General features: G+C 36.9%; 1 protein-coding gene across 1 annotated transcript in view; it reads left to right on the top strand.

Annotated features, from left to right (window-relative positions):
- LOC114648132 (neuron navigator 1-like) overlaps window positions 1–25,273 on the top strand; it is a 249,027-nt gene that overhangs the window by 194,534 nt on the left and 29,220 nt on the right. Inside the window, 9 exon segments of the mRNA XM_028796973.2 lie at window positions 3,171–3,581; window positions 9,931–9,972; window positions 11,504–11,658; window positions 18,909–19,079; window positions 20,806–20,858; window positions 21,216–21,239; window positions 21,363–21,440; window positions 23,869–23,952; window positions 24,875–24,986. Of these exon segments, the coding sequence (XP_028652806.2) occupies window positions 3,171–3,581; window positions 9,931–9,972; window positions 11,504–11,658; window positions 18,909–19,079; window positions 20,806–20,858; window positions 21,216–21,239; window positions 21,363–21,440; window positions 23,869–23,952; window positions 24,875–24,986 (1,130 nt within the window).

Here is a 25,273-nt window from a genome sequence, read left to right as displayed (position 1 = left end):
GTTTGTCCCTGTGATTTGTTAATTGTCATAGCAAAAGTTATTCTCACGGGAAACTGTAAACATTTTAATATGAATGGCATATCAAGGTCTCCTTTGGTGTCTAATGTTGTTCGTGGAATATACAGGCAGTCCCCGGGTTACGTACGAGATAGGGACTGTAGGTTTGTACATAAGTTGAATTTGTATGTAAGTCGGAACAGGTACATTAATAAATGTTATTGTTGACCGACTGTAACCAAGTGGTCTGCCAATGAATGATGGAGTTTCACTTCTTTCTGACCTTTTTATCATTTCTACTTTATTTTCAATGGTGATGGTTTTTCTCTTCTTTACTGCTAATCACCAGCACTTGGGTGAAGACAAAAGGTTAAAATGAGCTCTTCTGTACAGCACTGTACATGCTATCACAGCAGATTAGGCACCAGTCATCAACACTTCTGATGTATAGGGTGGTCCAGATCTAATTATGCAATTTTCATTACGCTATAACTTACTCAGTTTATTACATAGAAAATCACCCAAAAAATCCCCGACCATCGAGAAGTGTGCGAACTGACGAGACGAAGAATTGTCATCGCGCTGACCTGGAATCGTCCCCACATAAATCAAAGTCATCCAGACAATCTGGATCTGCAGAATTAGATCTGGACCACCCTGTACTGACAAGACAACTTCCTGCTATGTGTGTAACAGTAATCAGTCACCTCCACTACAGTATGCTGCCTGCAGTGTCCCCCCGCACCACCGCCCCCATTCAACACGCAGCTATCCAAGGCACACTACAATGCTACCCCCTGCCTCTCCGTTCAGCCACAACAGGGTCACCACTTGCAACAGGGGGCGGGCAGTGAAACCGCTTGCCGCCGGGAGCCGCCAGACAGACACTACACTGTGCAAGCAGCGAAATCGACCCCCTCCAGCCTCCGTCCAGCCACCGCTTGCAGCATCCCCAGGCTGAAGATGACGGAGTGGCAGTTACTGAGACGCATGCGTTGTAGCTGCGGCCCGGTTCGTATGTTGTAGGTTGGGTGTCCGTAACCTGGGGACTACCTGTATATTACATTGTCTTTCTTTTCACCTGTTAAAATTTGCATCGCTTCTCTGTGATCATAAATGTACACCTGACCGAATTGTGGTTTCTTCGAAATTAAACTTGTCGTTGCTTTAATTGTTGCGGGACCACAGATTCTCATAGCGTATGGTCCATTATTGTGTAAATCTACGTTTTGAGTATTGAATGATGCGAAGGTGAAAAGATTATTGTAGACCTGTATATTTTGTCTGTAGTGTTTGTGGATTCTGCGGTGGGCTGGCGCCCTATCCAGGGTTTGTTCCTGACTTGCGCCCTGTGCTGGCTGGGATTGGCTGCAGCAGACCCCCGTGACCGTGTATTCGGATATAGCGGGATGTGAAATGACTGACTGACTGACTGACTGACTGTTTGTGGATTTCACTTTCCCCAGACATCAAATCTTTTAATTCTTGCAGATACACCTCCTCATTGTGTAGAAACACTACTTTTCCCTGATGGCAACACGAATTAGACGATCTACAAGTCTCTGACTTAAACTTCAAAGCCTTACAATATTTCCATACTTCTCACATATCACCTATGTCCATATATTTGATCTCTATTTGCCTTTCCGTTATTTCACTGAGTAATAATTTCTCTTTGTTTGTGCTAAAGTGATCTTTACTATCATTTTTTTTGATACTTTCGAATTTTACTGCTTTCATATTCTTTAGCTTTCTCTGCATGTGTATTGCGCCATCGTTTTTTTTTATTTTTTTTTGAGCCTTTAGAATTCTACTACTTTCATAATCTCTTATCTGCATTTTTTTCTCTCCAATACTTTTGGGTCTCTTTTCTCCGCGCTGCTCTTTCTTCTTCTGTTAGTTGTTGACGTTTCATCTAGAACGTATTGTCCTTATGTGCTTTATATGAGCTGAAAGCAGAGGATCTGTGTCTGCTAAAAGCCTTTACATGACTGAGAGTTTTGATGACCGTGGTCTTATTTGAAAATGGTTGTAAGTAGTGTGTGACTTGCAAGAATCTCATGTTCCACGTCCCCGCGAGACGGTCCTGGGACAATTTCTTGGCACCAAGTCTCATGTTTAAGGTCCCCGCGAGACGCACTATGGCGAATCTCTTTCATCTCGCGTGTCTTTTAAGTGTCTTCCGAAAAGATCACGTCTTGTCTCCCTGGTCTCCCTTCCAAGATTGTTTTTTATAATAGAGAGACATCATTCCTATTTTACTGAACAATATTAAATTAGCTTATGGACAGTAAAAAGTCAAATAAGTTCTATAATTTGGGGAAGGTTAAGTTAAATGTCAAAGGTGCTTTGTTTACAGCACATTGACTTTTTAAAAAATACTTAGTAAGTGAAATTTTTAGTGTTAAATTCTTTATTATTGTATCCCACAATCCATAGTATGTGTACTTTGAGTAGTACCTGGAGATGGTTGCTTCTTCTGACGTTTTTTCTTTTTTTCATTAAATATAATTTTAATATAAATTTAAAACACTTCTCGTTCGATTTTGAAATTCTTATATCCTTCAGAAAATGCTGGATCTTTGTTTTTATTTATTTATTTTGAGAGGGATTATCAAACCAAACTATCTGTGCTGTATCGTACAGAATTTTGTTCATCCAATAGGATTTTGTTCATCCATTTTGATCATAGGCTCAGCTGTTTGGTACTTATTTGAATCTTACCCCATGTTTTAAAATAGTTGAAATTTGCAGCTGGAGATTTGTTTTTAAATGAAAAGCAACATTGTATGTATAATGTATAATCCAAGTAAATGCAAGACTTTAAGTCATAGCCTATGTAATTTGAAAAGCAGTCAACATAGCCATGGTATCACAGGATTACTTTATAGCTCATGGTTGCTGGAAAAAAAACTTTGGCGGAAAAAACAACAGGAAAATATTGTACACTGAATATAAGACCTAATAATCTATGGCAGAACACCTGTTTGTGAAGTGGTACATTTCAACTTAGTCTTGGATAACAATCTTTGAAATTTTAATTGACCCTTGTATTTGCAAATTGAGATTTTTTGTGACATTTAAGTTTGATCCTTATAGCAGGTAACAATAAGTTTTTTTTAACTTGCTTTTTGCAATTTAATAATGGTTCTAAATGCAATTTCTCCACACAGGGTACTAACCTCAAAATCTTTGGGTAAGCCTCCTACACTTGCCCATTTGGATAAGGTTAACTCCAATAGCCTGGACTCTGGGATGAGCAACCAAGAGCAACCCTCTGTTGGACCAGTCTTTAACAAACTTCAGGATATCCAGGCAACCACAAGCACTTGTCTGACCCCTAGTCCAGCACCTGTCCTCAATGTCAATTCCAGCAGCTGCTTTTCCTCACAAGGAATTAGTCTAGGGACTTCTCCATTGATGTATCCTAAGCTCTCTGGACTGCATCGCAGTATGGAGTCCCTGCCCTTGCAAATGAGCATGCCATCAGCAGCTGGATACCCTAGTGCTGAACCCAATACTAAGGACGAAGCACAAAACACTTCAAGCTGGAACTCCAGTGCACGAGCTTCAGTCGGAGACAGGTAAAGTTCTTAGAGGGATGCTGCCTAAATTGTGTAAATTATTAAATTATCTACATTGTAACATGCTTTAGCCATGTTTCCCCTTTGAATTATTGGTTGATTTTCATCCTTTCATAGTCTGAATGCTAATTTCCTTACTCTCACCAGCTTTGTCTGTAAACATATACATGCTGACATTTTATGTAATTTGTGCCGCAGTACACAATTTCTTTTGTGAATCAAAATACAGTAAAACCTTGATTATCCGTCAGAGCTCATTACCAAGACCGTGACGGATAAGAGAAAAGACAGATAACAGAAAAGGTACTTTAAAAATGATATACAGTAGATAAGTTTAGCAAACCTGGACGCCTCCCTGGTGAGGTGTTCCGGGCACGTCCAGCTGGGAGGAGGCCCCGTTGAAGACCCAGGACACGCTGGAGAGACTATGTCTCCCGGCTGGCCTGGGAACGCCTCGGGATTCTCCCGGAAGAGCTAGAAGAAGTGGCTGGGGAAAGGGAAGTCTGGGCATCTCTGCTCAAGCTGCTGCTCCCGCGACCCGACCTCGGATAAGCGTAAGAGGATGGATGGATAGTTTAGCGAATAGTCATATTTATTTATAAAACAAAACTATTTTAGCAAAATATAATAGTTTTAACAAAATTAATGAATTCATATAATATCGTAATGACCAGCATAATAAGCAAATACAACTCAGAGGTACTGGAGTTTTCAATATTTTACTTGGAGTCTTTGTTGCATAACAAACTGTTCCTTGTCGGGTTATGGAGCACATCTCCAAAACAATAAAAGAAAGCTTTCCCTACAAATTAGTGTATCTCCTGTCACTTACATTCTTTTTATCTCTTTATTGCAGACATTCCTGCATGTCTCTTGACTCCCTACTCAAAACACCTAAGAGACATGTCCACCCTTTACAGAACAGAAACCTTTCACCCAATTCCATCATTTGCAGCATTCATTCCGCCCTTTCTTCTCCCATACAACGCATCACAAGGTGCCTGCATGTCACACTATATTAACAAAAAATAATATAGCATAATTTATAAAGAAAATTACATTACCCAACATTAACATTAATAATAATTAAAACATTACCATCAGTGGTTTCCATTTTCAACACATTTTTCAGTTTGATCGACATCACAATTTATATCGTTCACTGTTCTTCCTGCTCTATAAATTGAAGCAATACTTGTAACACTTCCACCATTTTGTAAATGTTTAATAATTTAAATTTTTGTGGCAATTCCAACACCACACAAATATGTTTATCGGCCATAACAGTGTATAGTAGATTAATTATAAGGGAAAAGTTACGAAACGCTATTGAAACTGAAGGTATGTAACTGACACTGTGGTGCTGGGGAAGAACACTACACGGTGGCTCAAGGGAAAGTTGTTCTAATGTGTAAAGCTCGCAGCATACTGCACAGCAGTAGTAATACAGTAATAGGTAGTAGCTGGCGTGCAGAATGCAAGACTGCCAGTTTACAAATTTTTACTGTATTAAGTTACAAAATGCTTTGCTTATATCCTCATAAGCCTAAGTGTTTTGACAAAAAGAGGTTAATTTTTATAGACCCTGGAGAAGAGGGTATCCTGTTTTTTTTTTATTATTATTATTATTTAATAATAATAAATTGCGATCCTAACAAACTGCAGAAACTTCAAAAACATTTACACCAGTGTTTCCCAAACTCGGTCCTGGTGAACCCCTGTGGCTGCAGGTTTTTGTTCCAACCAGATTCCTAATCCGTAACAACACCTGTTAGCACTGATCTCATTTAATTAGCTGTTTTTTTTGTTTCCTTTATTCAACATTCAGAAAAGCATAGCATGATTTTTACATTTATAAGACATTTAGAAATATTTCTGCTTTTGCGATAGATTTAAATGCTTAACTCTCTTTTGTTGATTTCATTATACTTTGTCCTTTCTCTGCGCAGTTTTCCCCCTTTGTTGTATCTTAATAATGACCGTTTAAAACGAGCAGAGCAGACACACAGGCAAACACTAATCAATCAAAGGCTGCAAGTACTTTAGCAACCGACCCACTAATGAGTAAATAATGGATTAATTAAACAGAAGACCTACAAAAGTATAATGAAAATCAAGATGAAAATACAGTGGAACCTCTAGATACGAGTTTAATTCGTTCCAGCACTGAGCTTGTATAGCGAATTTCTCGTATCTAGAACAAACTTCCCCATTGAAAATAATGAAAATCCAGTTAATCCGTTCCGCACCCCAAATATATTAACATAAAAATCAATTTTCCTAACAAATAACACTGATAAATTATATATACTGTAGTCTACCTTTAATAAATAACACTGGTAAATAATATAACTGATTATTAAAAGAATCAAAACAGGTGTCCAAAGTGCAGTAGAGCATTCAATAAATCTTTAAATAAATAATCCTTAAAACAGTTGTGAAGTGGAGGTTTAAAATACACAAGAATAACAATCCTTTAACACGTGGTTAAAACGTCAAAAGGATGCAGTCTTTAAAAAACAGATGACAATCCCCGGTGCTTCTTCTCTGTTAGCGTCTCACCTGTGGGCTCTGCAACAGGCGAGACACTCTTAATGCAGCTGACCTTCTCTACACCGTCCTGCTTCAGCTGTTTGGCTCGCCTGTTCAGCTCACTGTTCAGCTACACGCGAGCCTGCACTCGCTCGCTCGCTCTCCTGCACCGACTTCCTGCCTGCCTGCCTGCGCGCGCGCGCTCGCTCGCTCGCTCTCTCTCTCTCTCTCTCTCTCTCTCTCTCTTTTATTTTACTTCTTCTCCCCCTTAACCGGCTCACACTTCTCTATATATGCGGGGAGGACATGGCAGCTGCAGCCCATCAGCCACAGGAACAATCATGGATGTGGGCAGTTTCCCACCTGTGCACTTAAGTGAGAAACGCAGACACCGCAGATCGCGGCTCGCAACTGCTACCACGCCCCCTCGCTAAGCCGCGAGCTATACCCACAGCCTGGCTCGTGGCTCGTTACGCAAGCCAATGCTCGCATTTAGATCTGAATTTTTCGCTCATACTTTCCTCGTATTTTGAATTTCTCGTATACAGAGGTGATCGTATCTCGAGGTTCCACTGTACTGTTAAAAAGAAAAAAAATAAAATTTTTCCTATATAACTGCTTGGTACATTTTCATTTATTTATTTATTTATTTTTTTAGCAAACTTAGTTTTCTAATTTCTATATTGTTCCCTAAACACAGACCTTGGGAAATATCAGATCACTTAATTAGCCCAGGAGTTCAATTAAAATCGGAAGCTGGTTGGAACAAAAACCTGCAACCACAGGGGTTCACCAGGAAAGTTTGGGAAACAGTGATTTACACCCATTCTGAACTATGAATGAAAAAGTGTGAAGGTGTACAACTTTTTAAGAAATGCAAGGTGCATTCTGAGAAACTGCCTAAAACCTTTTTTGTCACCATTTTTCCAAAACGTGATTCCCTTTTCAAATGCATGATAAACTATAAATATTGAGTAGGAGTAAAATTATGTATTTGCCATTCATTATGGTAGTAAAAATAATGTTTTTGCTCAAGTGTGCAATCTTTAATGAGCTCAACAAGTAGAATCACACTTTATAGAAATTATAGTGAGTCTCAATGAGGGCAAAGTAGTCACTTTGGACTGTGTCCAAAATGGAACTGGGGGAAAAGTGGCTGTTTTTAGAACTACTGAGGAGGAAGGGTTGTGTTCAAGGGGCAGGAACTAGAAGTGAGGACACTGATAAGGAAGGATCTGGAAGTGAAGGTGGAGTTAGGCAGGCTTCTGTTCAGAGGGTCTGGAGGGGAGAGAGAAAAACGCATTAATGCATCCCATTAACCCTTGTTTCGGCATATCACATCCAACCAAGCCCATTGACTGACTCCCATGTGGTCATTTGTGACAACTGTCATTGTTATTATCTTTGTATTGAAAGAAGAGTTTCACATACACATATGTGTGAACAGCATGGCATTACACATGCCTTCAAGTTTACCAGGTGATTGAGAAGGCTTTGTTCACACATATGCCACCTTGGGAAATTACTTGGAATTATAATATATATGGTCTTCATCTGGGGAAACAGTGGAACAAAGATTTAAAAAGGAAATCAGAAATTCCCAAAGGCAGTAGGAGTAGTGCCTTTGTGTTTTTTCCACAAATGCAAAACAAATTCCTAATAGATTCTTCTAGTATTATAGCAGTAAAAGGAGCAGATGAAGTATATTAAGACTGTAAAGCAGGATATAAACTATACAGACAAAGAAGCAACAGGTGCTCTTTTTTGTATTTTTTTATTTATTGTGAGATTTTCATTTGTTATGAACATAGCATCATAATGGTAGATTCAAGTAATGTTTTAGGAAATTTATGACTCTACAGACTGAAGAGCTACTAGAATTTTTAAAAAAAGAGTTAAGCAGCAAAAATATCTTGAATGGAATAACATTTACTGAATTACTAGAAAACACTAGTGATATTCAGAATATATAGGCATATAATAATATGTTATAGGAGGGCATATGATTTATGTTTTTCAGTATTAAAATATTTAGTGATGGTTAAGGGGTTCAGGGAGTGATGTGCAAATGTGTGAAAGTTTGGTTTAAAGACGGAAATCTACAAATGTGCAGGAATATTTTTAGAATTAGTTTAAGTCAAAAGTAGAGATCCACAGGGGGTCAATGCTGAGACTGTTGCTTTACTTTATATGCATAATTCTGGCAAAATATAACTACAGGTTACTTCCTTTATATCTGCACATTAGTTGTAATTATAGGTGAAACTAAATGAAATCCATTTCCAGCAACTCTTTGTTTTGCAGGATCCCTAAATACATCCTGGTTAAAACTCATTTGTGGGCTGCTATTTGAGAAATATAGCAAAATGTAAATAAATGTAAAATCACAAAATAACATGTTTAGGTTCTAGCACTATAATGTACACCCATGCATCCATGTTCCTAACTCACTAATCCAGGAAAGAGTCACCCACCAGGCCAATTCACCTAACCTGCATGTCTTTGAGCTGTGGGTCTCAGTGGAAACTCACGTAGACACGATGAGAACATTCAAATTTAATGCATGGAGCATCTGCAACATGAACCCCAGACTCGTTACTGCGAAACAGCAGTGCTATCACTGTGCCACAATCCCCCCTCATAACATTCACCTTGTAAGATAATCTGTTTTTAAATACTGTTTGTGTGAACTTCATGTCACAATAATACATAGCAATGCTGGAGAATACCAAAGAACATCAGCTAGACTTTTTGTAGACTGCATGTTGTAAACAATAAGGAAACGATTTTAATTATGTTCAGTTTAAACAAAGGGAAACTGAGAACTGGCATTATGTGAGTTTTTAAAATTACAGATTTTCAGGTTAGGTAGGATGGATGGAAGTTGCTAATTTAAAACCCATTAATAATGGGTAAGGATAGATTTTGCTCAGATATCAGAAAATATTTTATCACATGGAAATATTTACTTGACAATATTTTTGAAATAATTTGTCATAAAATGACATATGACAAGCTATGCTGGGCTTAATTGCCCGTTTTCTCCATAACTGTTCATATTTTGGTTTGTTAAAAACCTAAAGCTTGAATAATCAAACTTTTCATGCGCAGTCGTCTTCCAAATCTTTAATGCCACAGTTAATAAAGATTTATTATTTCATATAAACATTTTTATTTGTTTGAATTCCATATATACCACTAGATTGTATCATTAGTTTAACAACAGTTGAAATTCTTTTACAGAATAAAAATTTAAAATATGCTTGAAATTGATTAATAATAAAATATGAAGGAATTGTCAAAATTGTTTCAGTTTGGAATGCAGTTATGTTTTTAGAAGCTGAAGCCATCTTTGCACTGTTATGTTAAATTATTTTCAGTATTTATACTTCTTGAATATCCACAACTGAGACTCTGAGTTGCAAATCAAGACACATGCTTCAGCTATCCATGACATCTACTGGACAAACAGCAAAATGTATAATAATGTTTATTAGTCAATGAAAACATGCCGGCTATCAGTTAGTGATTATTTATTATGACACACACATATTGTCAGGAAAAATAAAAAAGCTTGTGTGTTTCTGGTATTTTATGCAAGAATTTATTTAAAGAGGGTTTTTTAGGTGAGTTGTACAAATTTAGCATGGTCATGGCACATATGTTTCCCAATGTGGCTTCCTTTAGCAGATTAACAGGATACTTTCTCACTGAGCAGATACTCCAGAGGAGTAATTGTCGTCAAAAAATATGCTGCTGCTAAACAGTTTCATGAAAATGCTTTAGCTTGTAACAGTGTTTTGTCCTTGATCCCCAGCTCCCAAAGAGATAGAAATACCCTGCCTAAGAAAGGATTAAGGTAACCTGTATTTTTGTTTAGTGTTTATTGTGCTTTGTTTAATCAGCATGTAGTCAAGCAAAATGACACATTTTGCACTTCGAAAAATTTTAAAAGAACTTCAACCAATGCTAAACAATGATGAAACACTGAAAAATGTGTTTGCAGAGACACACCCACCAAACTTGCAGCAACTAATTGTCCGAAGCTCCCTAAAGTGAACCAACACAATATGGCACATCTCCCTGCCTACAGAAAAGATGTAAAAAGTGTCCTTAAATTTTTGATACAGATTGTGAAGTTACAGTATACCACACTGCTGACTAAAACATGATCCTGTTAATGTAGTCTACCTAATTCTCTGTATGAAATGTCCCAACACTGAACTCAATGTGGGACAAACAGGACAAACACTCCACCAAAGTATGAACTTACACAATTTCCACATTAAGCATGCAACAGAGATATTCCTGTAGCAGTTCACTTCAGCAGCCATGGACACTGTGTGAGGGACTTTAAAGTCACAGTGCTTATGGGCAACCTCAGAACACAGCAAGAGAGAAAAGAATGGGAAGTTAAACTCATGCTAAAATTTAACACATTACAATAATAAATATTGTTAATATTAAATAGAGATAAGATTTTTATGGCCAGATATGAGGACTGTTTGCATCTCTCAGACTGACAGAGACAACCTGACTGCAGATCCACATTGTATGGAAAAACTAATCAGACTCTTCAAAAGACTTTGTGGACAGTTATCTTATCCAAAGATCTTGACTACACATTGTTCTCCTCTCTTGCTAAATGAATCTTAGCCTGGAGAGGTCTATTAAATTTTTACATCTAAGATGTCTCACTTAAAGGTTTTCCAATGCTGTATCTGTCCTAGTGTCTATATAAACATAGAACGGTCTAGTCTCTGTATTGCATCTCGCCTGAAGAAGGGGCCCGAGTTGCCTCGAAAGCTTGCATATTGTAATCTTTTTAGTTAGCCAATAAAAGGTGTCATTTTGCTTGACTTCTCACTACATTCATAATGGCTAACACAGTACAACACCCTTTTATCAGAATGTAATTTAAACCAAATAGATCTTTCCAGTTTTTGTCTGTTATGGCATTATCAAACTGATACAATAATATTGCAGTACTTTTTAATGAAGATTTTATGTTTACCCATATGATTGCATTAAAATACTCTGCAATCGAATGGGCAGTCATAAATTGTGAAATTAATAATAAACACTTCTAAAAAGGCTGTTAAAACTAATCATTGGACAGCATGTAAAGCTTTTACATAAGCTGTTGATTATTGGTAACATTAGAGGAGACATTTTTAAAAATTAAGTAGGCAGTTGTCGAAAGCAAAAGTGTTTTTTTATGTGCGTTACTCAGTCTTTAAATGAGAGGAAATAACTGCCAATAGTGTTATATTAAAATATTATAATAAAATATTCATTTAGAAATATTTTATTTATTTAGATTACTTTTTATTACATTTAGTTTGTAATGTAAATGATCAAAATATCTTATTTTCCTTCTTTACATAAAGTCGTTATAGCCTGTGTTCATCAGAAGAAGAGAGTAAAGAAAGAAGACATTCTCATGCCATAGGGGCTGTTCCTGAAGCTGAATGCCCACCACAGCTGTCTTCACCCTCATCTGTGTCATTGAGCTCCACCGGAAAGGCGCCCTTCACAAACGTTGGTCAGTACTGGGGCATGGACTTACCTTTTTAATTCCCGAGTTGAGGTTGGATTGAGCTTTTTGTTTGACAAATAATAAATGTAATTTTTGTAGGCAATCCAATGTTTTAATTTAGAAAATTTTATTACAGTAGTATTTACAGGAAATGACTTCATGTTTATTTAATTCTAATTGAATGAGCAAACTGACACAATTGGTATATGTACTGTTCACTTTATTTTAAAATTCCCAGGTAATACTCTTTTCAGATGAAATATTGTTTTACTAATTGATATTGTATACTTTTGAAAAGACTTGAGTAATATGAGTATTTGCCAGTCTGAAGAGACTATATTTTCAATTATAAAATATATTTTCAATTTAAATTATATATTCAATGTATGCTTATTATTCTGAATGTGTATTATACTGCATTTACTTCAAAATAACATGTTTTTATTATATGATTTCTGCATAAGATAATTATAATCTCTATAATGTTGCTTTATACAGTTTTAAACACTCACTTATTTAAAAACAGTTGCTAATTTTGTTGCCTAAGTATGTCAGTTTATACGACTAGAAATCACTGGAGATGTCAAATTACCCATCTGTCTAGTGTATTTCCAGCACAGTTCCACACTTCTATAGAATCACATGCTTGCCCCTTTTTCTGACAGCTAGTAACATGCTGCCTAACAGAACTGACATTATATTATACAAAGGATTTGCAGGTACATCAATCTCAAACCTTATTTTTTATTTTTGTTCCATTTCACCATGATATACAAAATGCGACACACCAGACAGCCCAGCCTTTCTTCTGTTTGCAAGGTCCCAAGCACCTGTGTTTCTTATTCCTCATTACTGTGATATACAGATTGTACTTGTGGATGGGCACTGGTTGGTTGTCAGCTCTCATGCACACAAAACCAGAGTGAGTCACTGGACCAGTTGGACAGTGAGTCAGTACTGTGGCCTAACCTACGCTATAAAAGCAAACAAACACTCCAAGCAACTCTGTGAAAAGTAATAGTCAAGGGATGGACAAAAAAGATGTCTAAGTCACTGGACGTCCTTGGAGTCCAGTTAAATCCTTCATTAAGACTATGGTAAAGCTATAAATCTGCCTATAGAAACCTGTCCAGAAAAGTGCATGAGGAAAACTAGTGAGGGGGCCATCAACAGACATGTGGTATGTCTAAACGAGTTACAAGCTACAGTGGATGACATTGGAAAGACTGTGCATACAAGGCGCCTAGGTGTGCCATCAGTCATAGTTTCATTAGAGAGTGGTAAAGAGAAAGCTACTGTTTAAAAAAAAAAAAAAAAAAAAAAAAATACAACAACAACACATTTGATCTCTCAGATAGAGTTTGCAAGAAGTCATATGGGAGACCGTGAAGTCAACTGGAAAAAGAGACCAAAATTGAGCTTTTTTTGGCCATCATGCTAAACTCCATGTTTGGCATTAGCCCAACATTGCACATTATCAAAAACACACTATTGCTACAACAGAGCATGATAGTGGCAGCATCATGCTGTCGGGATGCTTCTCTGCAGCAGGATCGGAGTGGCATGTGAGGGTAGACGGTAAAATTAATGCAGACCAATACAGGGAAGTCCTGGAGGAAAACCTGATGCAGTCTGCAAATAATATGCACCTTGGAATAAAATTTTGTTTTCCAGCAAGACAACGATCCCAAATATAAAGCCAAAGCAACACAGGAATGGCTAAAATAACAATTTGGTGTGACCGAGTCAAAGTCCAGATCTCAATCAAATTGAGAATTTTAGGCTGAATTTGAAAAATGCTGTTCACTCACAAAGCTCAAGCAGTTTTGTAAAGAAGAATGGGGAAAATTGCAGTGGCCAGATGAGGAAAGCTGATAGGGACCTATCCACATAGAATCAAGGATGGAATTGCTACCAAAGACGCATCTACTAAATACTGACTTGAAGGGGATGAATATTTACGCTATCAGTTATTCTGTGTTTTCTATTTGTAATTAATTTAGATCACTTTGCAGAGAACTATTTCAAATTGACATTAAAGCATCTTTTTTGTGTTAATCAATGTCAGAAAAGTCAAATTCAATCCAGTATGATTCAATGTTGTATAACAATAAAATGTGGAAATTTCCAAGGGGTGAATTTTTTTATAGGCAGTGTAACATCAGCTTTAAAAATGTTGAAATTTATCCCTTAAATGTGATTGACATAATTGCCATAGGAACATACTCTGTCACTTGCTTTGTGGTCCATGCAATAGTGAACCACAGTCTGCGGTTTGTTAGTTTTGGGCCATTCAAATAACTGTAGTTTAATATCTGTGTAAATAATTGAATTCTTGTCTTAAATATGGACAAGCATGCATTTTCTACCTTACAGTTAAAGAAATGCTGGGAACATGGAAATTTTTCCTCTAGCAGAGCACTGACAGGAGTCCTAGTCCAAGCTATTTTATGTCATGTAAACTACCCACACAGATCACAGTGACCTAAATCTGCTAATTGTGCTATTGACCATGGCAAAAGTTTTGTTTTAAATTAACAAGTGGCACTATGGTTTCTCTTTATTGGGTTAAATGCATATTGCTTAAGTTAATAAGTGTCCACCTGCCCTTCTAGCCTGAAGTTAACTGTCAGCGTACTTACATAGGTCAAACAATTCATATAGAAAGTATTAGTTTCTTAAGCACACTTGTAACCATCAAATTCAAGCAGTTGTGGAACAAGCCCCGGACACAGACAGGCAGACATGTTATTTTTGCACCACTACACGTTTATTTACACTAACTATTATTTACACAGTCCTTAAGTGCACCACAAACCTCAAAGTCCAGGCCAACCACTCTACCTCTTCAGACCGCCTCCTTCTCTCTTTCTCCGACCTTGTCCTGCTTCCACCCGACTCCAGCCTTGAATGAAGGGAGGCAGCCCCTTTTATCCATACCCGGATGTGTTCCAGGTGTGCACCGGCAATCCTGCGGACACGCCCCAGTGTGGAGGAAGTGCCTGCTGTCCTCCCGGAAGCACTCCGGGTGTTCCCTCTCTTCTTCCCCCCAGCACTTCCTGGTGTGGCAGAAGTACTGGGGTCCAGGGTCCTTCAGGCAGGGGGACGCCCCCTGGCGGTGACCACGGGCCCCTACAGGGTTGGGCTTCCAAGCCCTGTACCCGTGGCCCCCAATACAACCAGGGCAGACGCCCCCTCGTGTTCTGGAGGAGGTATGAACCCTCCTCCTGTCTTCCTGGGCGTCCCGGCCGGGCATGAACCCCAGCCGGGCGCCACACAGTCTAGGAGAAAAATACTGTATGGTTTGCTTTAGAGGTGAAAGTAAGCTAAGCTAAAAAAAAAAGTTTTAAAATGAGGAGTCCATTTCAGATGCAGTCTTCCAACACTCCCCAGTAACTCCCAGCACACCCAGTTCCTCACACACCGGCAGACATTTATTGTAGTAAAATGAAAGAGCAGACTATTCAAATACATTACATATTAATTTCGAAAACTGACAAGTAATATTTGAAGGTGCAAAGTAAAGTTATTTTTATATTTCTCAATTCTTTAAACACTGTCTTTAATAACAAACTGTTCTAAATAGAGTAATTTAATGCCCTGGCTGTTATTCACTCAGTTTATAGTATCAGAGAGTTGAGTAAGGTACTACCTTGTTCTTAAAGTTCTGTTAGAACTGTTTTTGTCAAAGAATTTTTTAATGTTCTGATTAACGGTTAAAGTGAATGGGGTGGAAGTAATGGATCACATCCTATAGTGCCTGTCTTTTGTGTGTTAGAGTATTGGCATATTTGGAAGTTTCACAAAGCACATGCTGTCAGAGCAGATGATCATTTGTTAAAATAGTTGATCATTACATTAGTTAAATTTTAAATCTTTTTTTTATATAGGAGAAAAAAAACAATTCAGTCAGAGATACTCACACATAAGCAATACAGAGGTACAGCCATTGTGTTCCCAAAAATTGAAAAAAAAAAACATTGAAAAAATCCATTAAACTAAAAAACAAAACACACATACCACTTTCCCTGCTCATATATATGACAAAAAAGGCCCAGTTTCAAGCAAAGACCTAGCAAGCTACTGCATTTCATAACATTAATTCCCAGATTCTAAAAAATTCTTGAATCGTTCCTTGGAAGTAAAGTTTACATTTTTGCCTATTTAAAGTAATACAAGACATCATTTATCCATTGAGTTACAAGATGTGGATTAGGAGTTCCCCAGTTAAGGCATATAAGTCTTTATGCAAATACAAAGGACATCCCTATAGATCACTGCTCCGCAACCTTTTCTCACCTACGACACACCAAAGTTCTTCCTAGAATTTCCGCAGCACGTCAAAAGCTAAAATATATAGCAGTGGCGAAGGTGGGGGGGGGGTGGTCCGCTCCGAGCGGCAGCTATTTAGGGACGTCCAAACTACGGTAGTTTCCTCTTTTTTTTGTTCCTTGAGGAGGCGCAAAAAAAAAAATTTCTTTAAGCTTTGGGGCGTCACATTTTTCAACGCCCCGGTCAACATGATCTCCAGCTACGCCACTGATATATAGATATTAATTTAATACACAAATTTTACAATAAATTTTAATTTTTTATTATAAGTATACATTTATTATAAGTATACATACATAAAAACTATACTATATTTACTTTTATACAATCTTAATAATTATTATAACATAATGACTGATTAATGTGATACCTGCGCTTGTTTCAATGAACACAAAAGTTTTATATTCGGCTCAATATTTGACAGCGCAACCCGAAGTTCTTGGCCAAGATCTTTTAAACATGACCGCTTATCATTTTTAATTAACACAAGAGTTGTTTGTCTTTTTTGGCGTAATTGGGATGGTTTGAATTTAGATGACGATTTAGTTTACTGGGTGCCATTGCCTCGTTTGATAGCTGATCGCCGCAAATGATGCATTGTGGCTTTGGAGCCGTTTCGTCACCACACCACGAGAATCCATATCGAATGTAGTCTTCGTTGTACTTCCTTTTCACAATCTTCTTTGTTTTTTTTGCAACACTTGTGCTGGGTTCTTCATCATCTGTACATGAAGACGAATCTTTTCCACATAAAAATTTATCCATATTTAAAGGGATATAAAACTAAATATGAATCACACGAAGAATGTTAACCATACACAATTCAGCAACACAACTAATAGTAATGAATGATAACTACTGTCGCAAGACGAGTGAATGCGACGTAGCACGACTAATACGTCGGCTTGAATTGAATCTAGGTGTGGGCATGGAGCGCTCGGGCTATCAAAGCATACTACGGAGTTGTCTGGCGACTACGTAGGGCCTACGTCGTAGGCGACAGGCGATGGGATTTATTATTTCAGAGAAATGACACATAAAATTATTAAACCTTTAAAAGGCTATTTACGTGAATATTTCGTTGCACGTATTCTCGTTATTGTGTTTCTAAGGAGGACCGTTGAAATATTATTTAGTTAGAAAATTGTCTTATTTGACCGCGTCACACCTGTATCGGCTCAAGGCACACCAGTGTGCCGTGGCACACCGGTTGCGGAGCACTGCTATAGATAATCTATTAGATAATGTAATTCCATAATAATGGTACTGCAGATATTTTTAACGGTTTCAGAGTGATGATAGATAGATAGATAGATACTTTATTAATCCCAAGGGGAAATTCACATACATATACATATAGATCAAGGAAAATCTGAATGACATGCAGGATATTGTGGGATATTAAATATTGTCCTGAATATTCGCTGGTGACTGTGTTTGCTGAATACTTTCATTAAAATTCACCCCTGGAGCTTTAATCCAAAAGAATCTTTAAAGGAGCCCTCCCCCTTGGTAAGAAAGAATACTCCTTTGAACCTATGACGTAACAATAGTAAGATTTTTTTACTATTTACAAGGCATTTCTATCTTCTGCATGGAAGAAAAAAGTTGAAGGCATTTGCACAGAATAACAAAAATGACATTCCAGCTGTACCCTTTGCCGCAACTTCAAACAATAAAACGAGTCAGTCTCATACCATCATTTCATTGCACGGCTAATGCTTACTTCAAGGTTATTGCTAGCTTGTGCCCATTTGTATTTCGTGCGGTTATCATCACGTCTGTGTCTTTTATTGTTTGAAGCATAGTGGCACAGTCATTATCACTGCTGGTTCACACCACAGATCACATTTTTGGCCACAATAATCAGTCCAGAAAAGTTAGCAGATACTTCTCTAGCCCTCTGGGACAATTAAAACACCTTTGCATCATTATAAGCCACTCCAAACTGTTTGAGTTCTTCCTTCTCCATTGGCTTCAATGCATTTATGTAAAGTTCTACAAAGATTCCAATCATTTCTGTGATTTCACTGAACTCATGGAGAAATGAACTCCATCTAAATGTCATCTGTTCTAAAGCTTAAGGTCATTGGTACAACGGGTAAAGATGGTCAATAAATTTAAGATAAGGTTTAATGAAAAAAATCTGACGTCAAGGTCACGTAAAAAGAGGTGTCAGAATCAGGTAAAAGATCGGTAAACACCTGGGGCCAGCATTTGCGGATATTGTAAAGGTTAAAATAAGTAAAAGATCAAAGCACTGTTTTTTCCTTTGCATTGTAAGTTAAATTGGTGAAACGGAGTGAGAGCTGTAGGAATGCATTTGAGTTTTACACTGAAGGAGATGTCACATTTAAGAACTGTATTTGCTAAAATCTCAGACCTTCTTCAAGGACCCATAACAGATATGTTAAAGTCAAGTTTGGCTTGAGTTAGTAAAAGAGGATCCTACAAGAAGAAGCTGTTTGTGTCCTGTCACACCTTTGCTTCTATTTTTTGACGGAAACATGAAACGTGAATGTGCTCATTGGCTGGATCATAACCAAACTGTAAAGAGTAAACATAGATTTTTATATATATATACTTATTTGCAAAGTTAGGAAGTTGTTGTTTCAGTTCTTCACACCAGAGGGGGATCTAACAAAAATCTGCACTTTAATGTAAGAAATTATTATATGGCATGAATATGTTATACTTGCTTTTAGTCCCATTCTAAAGATGCAGGATTTTTGAAGAGTCTGAAAATAATACACAAAATATGTACAATGATACTAAGTACAAGCTAATACTATGTAGATTGGAAATTGCCTCTTTGGTAAAATATACCAATTTATCCCATGCTATTTCTTTAAAAGTAAAAACATAATTTGCTTTCGAATTTTTTTTGTTTATTTATAACTAAATCATTTCAATTTTATTGCCAGTGACTCCTACTGGAACAACAACTCCTCGAATGACACGCTCAAACAGCATTCCCACCCATGATGCAGCATTTGAACTATATGGTGGGTCTCAAATGGGAAGCACTCTGTCTCTTGCTGATCGATCCAAGGGTATGATTCGTTCTGGCTCCTTCCGGGACCCTGCTGATGATGGTGAGATTTTTTAAAAACTTGTGTCATACATACGCATTAATGCCTTTACATTGAAATCACAGAATAATCTCTTCATGAAAAATGTATTAAACTAAACAGGAGTAACATTTATTAATGGTTTTATCACATCAATTTATAAAAATATTTTCCTGGGGTGTCACACTGGCACAGTGGTTAGTGCTGTTCTCTCAATGCAGTGGAATCCTAGGTTCTAATCAGAGCTTGGATAATGTCTGTTTGGAGTTTGCTATCCATGTACCCCAGTTTTCCGCTGGCATCCAAAAAAAGTACGTTAAGTTAATTAGCAACTGTAAACTTGCCTAGAGTTAGTAAGTGTCAATATGTGCATGATAGATGAACTGCCATTCTGTTCAGGGCTGGGTCCTGACTTGCACCCAGTACTTCTGTAATAGATTTCAGCTTCTGTGACTCAGAATTTGATTAAGTAGGGTTGGCATGGAGGTGTAATTCTTCTGAATTGCCTACATGTATTTTGTAAACAAATAATTCTGAAATATCCACCAGTACACATTGGATGTAATGTTTCAATGTGGTTTAGAGATACCCTACAGTTATTTCACCAGGTGGACCTATAAAACTTGTTTATGAATTTGCTAAAATCATATGCCCCAATTAACCACCAATCCATACAGCCCATTCCATAGTTATGATCACAATAATTTGAACCCTCAGGTCTCTATTCATGTTACTTACTCAAGATGATACAAGTCAACATACTCGTCTCAAACATGCATGAAGGTAGCCAAATGCTGGCCTAAAGCACCACTTGTCTCTGCTCAGATATTCATCTCTTTCACATTCCCTTTCTGAAATTAATTTTGTGAAAATAGTTCTATAAAGACACTTCTTGTCACTACCACAATGCAATAAATTATTGTTTAGACCTTTTATTTTAGGTGCTGGCACAGTTTGCAAATTTTAGTGAAATGCTTCCTCAGTTCTTCATATTTGCTGTCAGTGTAACACATTATCTCTTACACCACTGTTAATTACATTTCAATTGCGTACATTCAAAGAAACTATTTGTAAAACAGAAAAGGTTGCCTGAATGTTCTGTGAAACACTGTTTTAGGCATAGCATGATGGATAAATGCAATAGATAAAAATGCCAAGTGCTCATTAACAGGATTTGTCAACTACTAGATGAAAAGTTGGAGAATGACTGTACAGACAGTGTTTCAGTGGCTTACAACACCATTGTCAATAGTTGGTGTTTTGTATCCTACATCTATGAATACAGTATCCATCCATCCATTTCCCAACCCGCTGAATCTGAACACAGGGTCACGGGGGTCTGCTGGAGCCAATCCCAGCCAACACTGGGTGCAAGGCAGGAACCAATCCCGGGCAGTGCGCCAGCCCACCGCAGGATGCACACACCCACACACCAAGCACACACCGTGCAGCCTGAATACAGTATATAAAACAAATTTACTAGAATTGTAATCCAAAATGTACACATCTGACAATAAATTAAGCATCTATGTAAATAGCCTTAATCAGACATTGAATCACTAAAATTTTTATTCTTCATTTACTCGGAGTGTTTGCTTTGCTTTGTCAGTTACTGCCACTTCTTAGAAACACAAAATAAATGGAATTCGAATAAATGCACTGAGGTGAATAATTTTTTAACAGAACTTTTGTAATTTTCTTATCTACACATGAACTAAAGTATTGCCTTTTCTCTTATTGTTTTTCAAAGTCCATGGCTCTGTTCTGTCCTTGGCATCCAGTGCTTCTTCAAACTATTCCTCGGTAAGTAGAGGCAAAAATTTTTTTTTTTTTTTGCAGAATAATCTTTGGTGATGAATTTTATGTTAATGGCCAGACCATTCGACCAGACCAGAATAGTCTTGTTCATATAATTTCCCGCATCTTTTTAATACATCCTGGTTTTCTATCTGCACAATTAAGTGAACACCATTAAAATGCTACCTAAAGCATAATGATGAAATGAAGGCTTCCTTGTGTAGAAACTGTTGTTCGCAGACAGACATTTTTCATTATTTTATTTGGGGGGGGTGGGGTTTTGGGTCTGTGTTGGGGGTGGGGCACAGTGTTTGTGCAGAGCCTACATGCTTCTACTTTCTTTTCTCATTCCTGCTTTCTCAGGCTGAGGAAAGGATACAGGGAGAGGTAAGTAAGATATTACATCATAGGTGTTGTATTTGTGGCATTTGTGATTAAAAACAAGATAGAAGAATTTGAAAAACTTACATTTTACTTTGATCTGTTTTAACTTTCATCCTTTGTGTAAAGCAAATCCGTAAATTGAGAAGGGAACTGGAGTCTTCACAAGAAAAGGTGGCCAGCTTGACGAACCAGCTTTCAGCCAATGTAAGTAGCACCAAATATTATGGTTGGGGACATTATAGTCGGAGAATAGAGCCTGTCTTCCAACAATCTATAATTAAGTAATGTGTCTCCTTTAGACTGCAGTAAATTTTTGCTGCATCTACATTTTAACTGGAAGCTTTGAGATTCCATGAATCTGAAATAGATGTTTCATGCTCATGATGCTAAACCTGACAAAATATATTTGAAGTAATACTACATACGAAAACCAAAAAAATACAGTAATTAAAATGTGTTCCCTTTCTTGACCTGTTTTAACTGAGGATGTCTTGGGAAATTTTGTCTTAGCAAGTAAAAACTGATGCTGAATATATCTAATATTGCAAGTAATCAAATAATTTACCTCATCAGTTGCCTTCTGGGTGGAAGAGGTGTTACTTTAATTTGCATCTGCACAGATCTGAAAATATTGTTGATAGCATGTGGAAGAAATTCTTTTAAGAGTGTGCAGTGATTTGGAGATTTTTTTTTTTTTTTTTTGTTCTTTATTTCGCCTTATACAATTTCTTGTATTAGGAATTTGTTAGTTTTCGCATACCCCTTGTGGTCAGAGCGCAGGGTCAGCCATTGTACAGCGCCCCTGGAGCAATTACAGGTTAAGGTCTTGCTCAAGGGCCCAGCAGAGTAGGATATCTTTTGGCAGTGACGGGGATTCGAACCGGCAAAATTTCCGTTTGTGTTGCAATATAAACAATAAATTCAATCTTAATGCACAGTGGTAACAGTGAATATCTTAACAATATTTTTTCCTCAGCATATTACAGCAGTGTGTTTTATTCCAGTCATGTGGCATACAATAATAACTTTATTACTTTGTAGTATATGAATATTTATAAAGTATGGGTTTGATCCATTCCCTGATATTTCAAAACCATTTACTCTTAAACTTTTGCACATGACTGACATGTAATTTTTTGGATAAAGTAAAGTAAGCAAGAAACATGGTGGTAATTAGATGAGTGAGTTGATAGGCGAGAGTCAAGTAGATGAATTAATTCCTGCCTTGTTAGTAATTTTATTTTTAATTTTTATTTTCATAGAATCTTTGTATGTGAAAATAAAATTAGTAGAAATCAGACTGATGAAATTCTTTATTTTAAATCCAAAACATACACAACCTCTTGATCTTTGTAATAGGTTCTGTGGTAATGAAATTGTTCAGGACAAGGTGTTGATAACGGTAGATCTCTTATAGGCTTGGATTGCTTCTAAGATAACAGTTGATTATACAATCAAAACCTGTCATGCGGAATATTTAAGTGTTCAGGCAGTTTTTTTTCATTTAATTTAAGTGTTCAATCTGTAACAGTCTGCATAAATGAGGGCAATATTTTAAAGCAGCTAATCAAGTTCCAATGAACTGTATGTTATTTCAGTCCTTTGGGGAAATTGGCAAGACTAAATATTTATGGGTTTTGAATATAGCCTGGGAGTGGGTGCAAAAGTATAAGTAGTGTGTGGATTTTCAGCTTTACTAGTGTATCAAAAATGAGCCACCAGCAGCTGACTTTTACAAAGTTCAACAGTGGTAACAAAAAGGACATAGCGTAATCCACAACTTACAGCACATTGTCATAGATGGGGTATGGCAGTCTGTGATCCCACCAAGTTCCACTTTGGTCAGTAAAACAACAGAATACATTAGATCTTGCTGAGAATTTCAGGCAGATGCTTGCAGTTTTGTCAGGTGAGTACAGTGGTGTACCTATTTGTAAAGGAGTTTTTCAGTAAGGTAATGTTTCATACTAAATGGATAGGTCTGGAATGATTCATGAAATGTGACAGTTAATTCAGCTTAATGCAGTGGCCTTGTCCATCACCAAATCACAACTCATCTGAGCAGCTCTGGTGTTAGTGGAATGAAATTCAGAGAGGAGACCCACTACATCATATTTTCACACTAGAGTTGTCATTTTTTTCTCTTCCTCTTTAGTGTGTCCAGACCCAATGAATGAGTTTTCTAAGTGCAAATGGAAGATGAAATGCCAACTTGTTATTTATGAATTGTATCTAATAAAGTGGGAATTCAGTTTTTTTATTATGCAGAAGAACTTCAGAGGAGAAGTAATCTTTGCTATTAATGAAAATTTAGCATATTGCTCACAGATATTTTGTTATTTAAATTTAAAGTTTACAGTTAATAAATCAGTAACAGTAAATAATGCTTAGCACCCCCATTTTCTCAGTAATGTTTCACTAAAGCGAATTCTGTAAATTGGCTCAGTTCGTGAGCTCAGGAAAAAAGTTTGTTTTGCTATAACAGAATAGCTGCCTGAAATCCTTGAGTTAATTTCTTAGTAGAGATAAGCTGAAATAAAATATTAGACATAGAACGGAGTCAGTGTATAGACAGTAACCTGTTGATTGAAATGCTTCCCATAAAAAATTGTGCTTATGTTCTTTCAAGCAGGCTAACCTAGTAGCTGCATTTGAGCAAAGTCTAGTCAATATGACCTCACGACTCCAGAGTTTATCTGCCAGTGCAGAACAGAAGGTAAGATCCAAATCCTTTGACTTAAAAAACACATCTTGTCAGTAAACCACCGCTTCAGCTATCTTCATAATATAATTTGCTAACTTTGAAAGGTTCTAACACTGTTATGGATTAAATACTAAGAAAAAAAAATCAGTACATTTTATTTAAAGGTGTTTTATATCATACTCTCCTTTTCTTTACATATGATAATAATTACTATTACCACCAACTATTCACTGTATCGTTTGATAATCAATATTTATATTTTTAATTTCTTCAAGAAAACCACCACACTGTGCTATGGACATTTTACTTCCAGAGCAACTAATATATAACTAATATCATACTGTTAAGGTTGGCCCACACCTAATGTTTTCTTCTTTCTGTTTGACAATCACTTATATTCTTTTTTTTCTTTTTTTTATGCCTTTGCCAGTCAGGTACCCAAAAAAAAAAATATTGACAACATGTCACAGGGATCTTTACAGCTGACTGCCAAGCAGAGAGCATCCCAGGCAATGCTCAGGCCACTACCTCAAAGTTTATACAATTAATTAGGTCATGATATGACTTCAGAAAGAAATCAGTTTAGCCTCCTATTCCCTAGGCAGTGGTATGTTCCACTTTTGGCTAAAAAAAGAATGGATGATGATCTTTGTTTAAATCATATTGAAACACTTTGCAGCATCATAACCATAAAGTTTAAAGTTAAAAGCATTTTCATCATTATAGTCTAAAAATGCATGTATAAACATCAATGCCATGTATGAAACACAGTGCAACAGCATGAAGGTTTAAAGTACTTTTCTTTAACCGAGTACCCAATAAGGGCACTCTTCACTCAGTTCTTTGCAACAAAAAAAAAGTGTTTTCAACTTGTATTTCATCATTTGCAGATCAGATATTTTCCAGTATGTTATTTGTGCATTTTGTTTTTCAGGACAGTGAGTTAAATGATTTACGGGAGACCATTGAAATACTAAAGGCAAAGAATCTAGAGGCTCAAGCAGTAATTCAGGGAGCCCTGAATAACCCTGATACTACACCTAAAGGTATTTCTTGAGTTACTCATACTATATAAATATAAAATATATTGAATTCTACAAGTTTAGAACTTTTACACACTAGCTCTTGCTTTAATTTTTACTGGTAATAACTTTAGTTATAATTAGTTAAAGCAGGCTTGTGAGTGACATTATTTGAAATATTTTCATATTTTAAGCATCTTTAGCTCCAAATTGAAATCTGAGGGAGGGAACACAAGGAATCTTTAAGAGAATAGGTTTAGTCCTACATGACCATATCTTGTAACAGTGCCAGTAAAATCTTTTCTCTTTTG

The sequence above is a fragment of the Erpetoichthys calabaricus genome, chromosome 3 (genome assembly GCF_900747795.2).
Source record: "Erpetoichthys calabaricus chromosome 3, fErpCal1.3, whole genome shotgun sequence".
NCBI lineage: Eukaryota > Metazoa > Chordata > Cladistia > Polypteriformes > Polypteridae > Erpetoichthys > Erpetoichthys calabaricus.
Note: the sequence above shows the minus strand (reverse complement) of the source record. Positions and strands in the feature narration are given on the sequence as shown.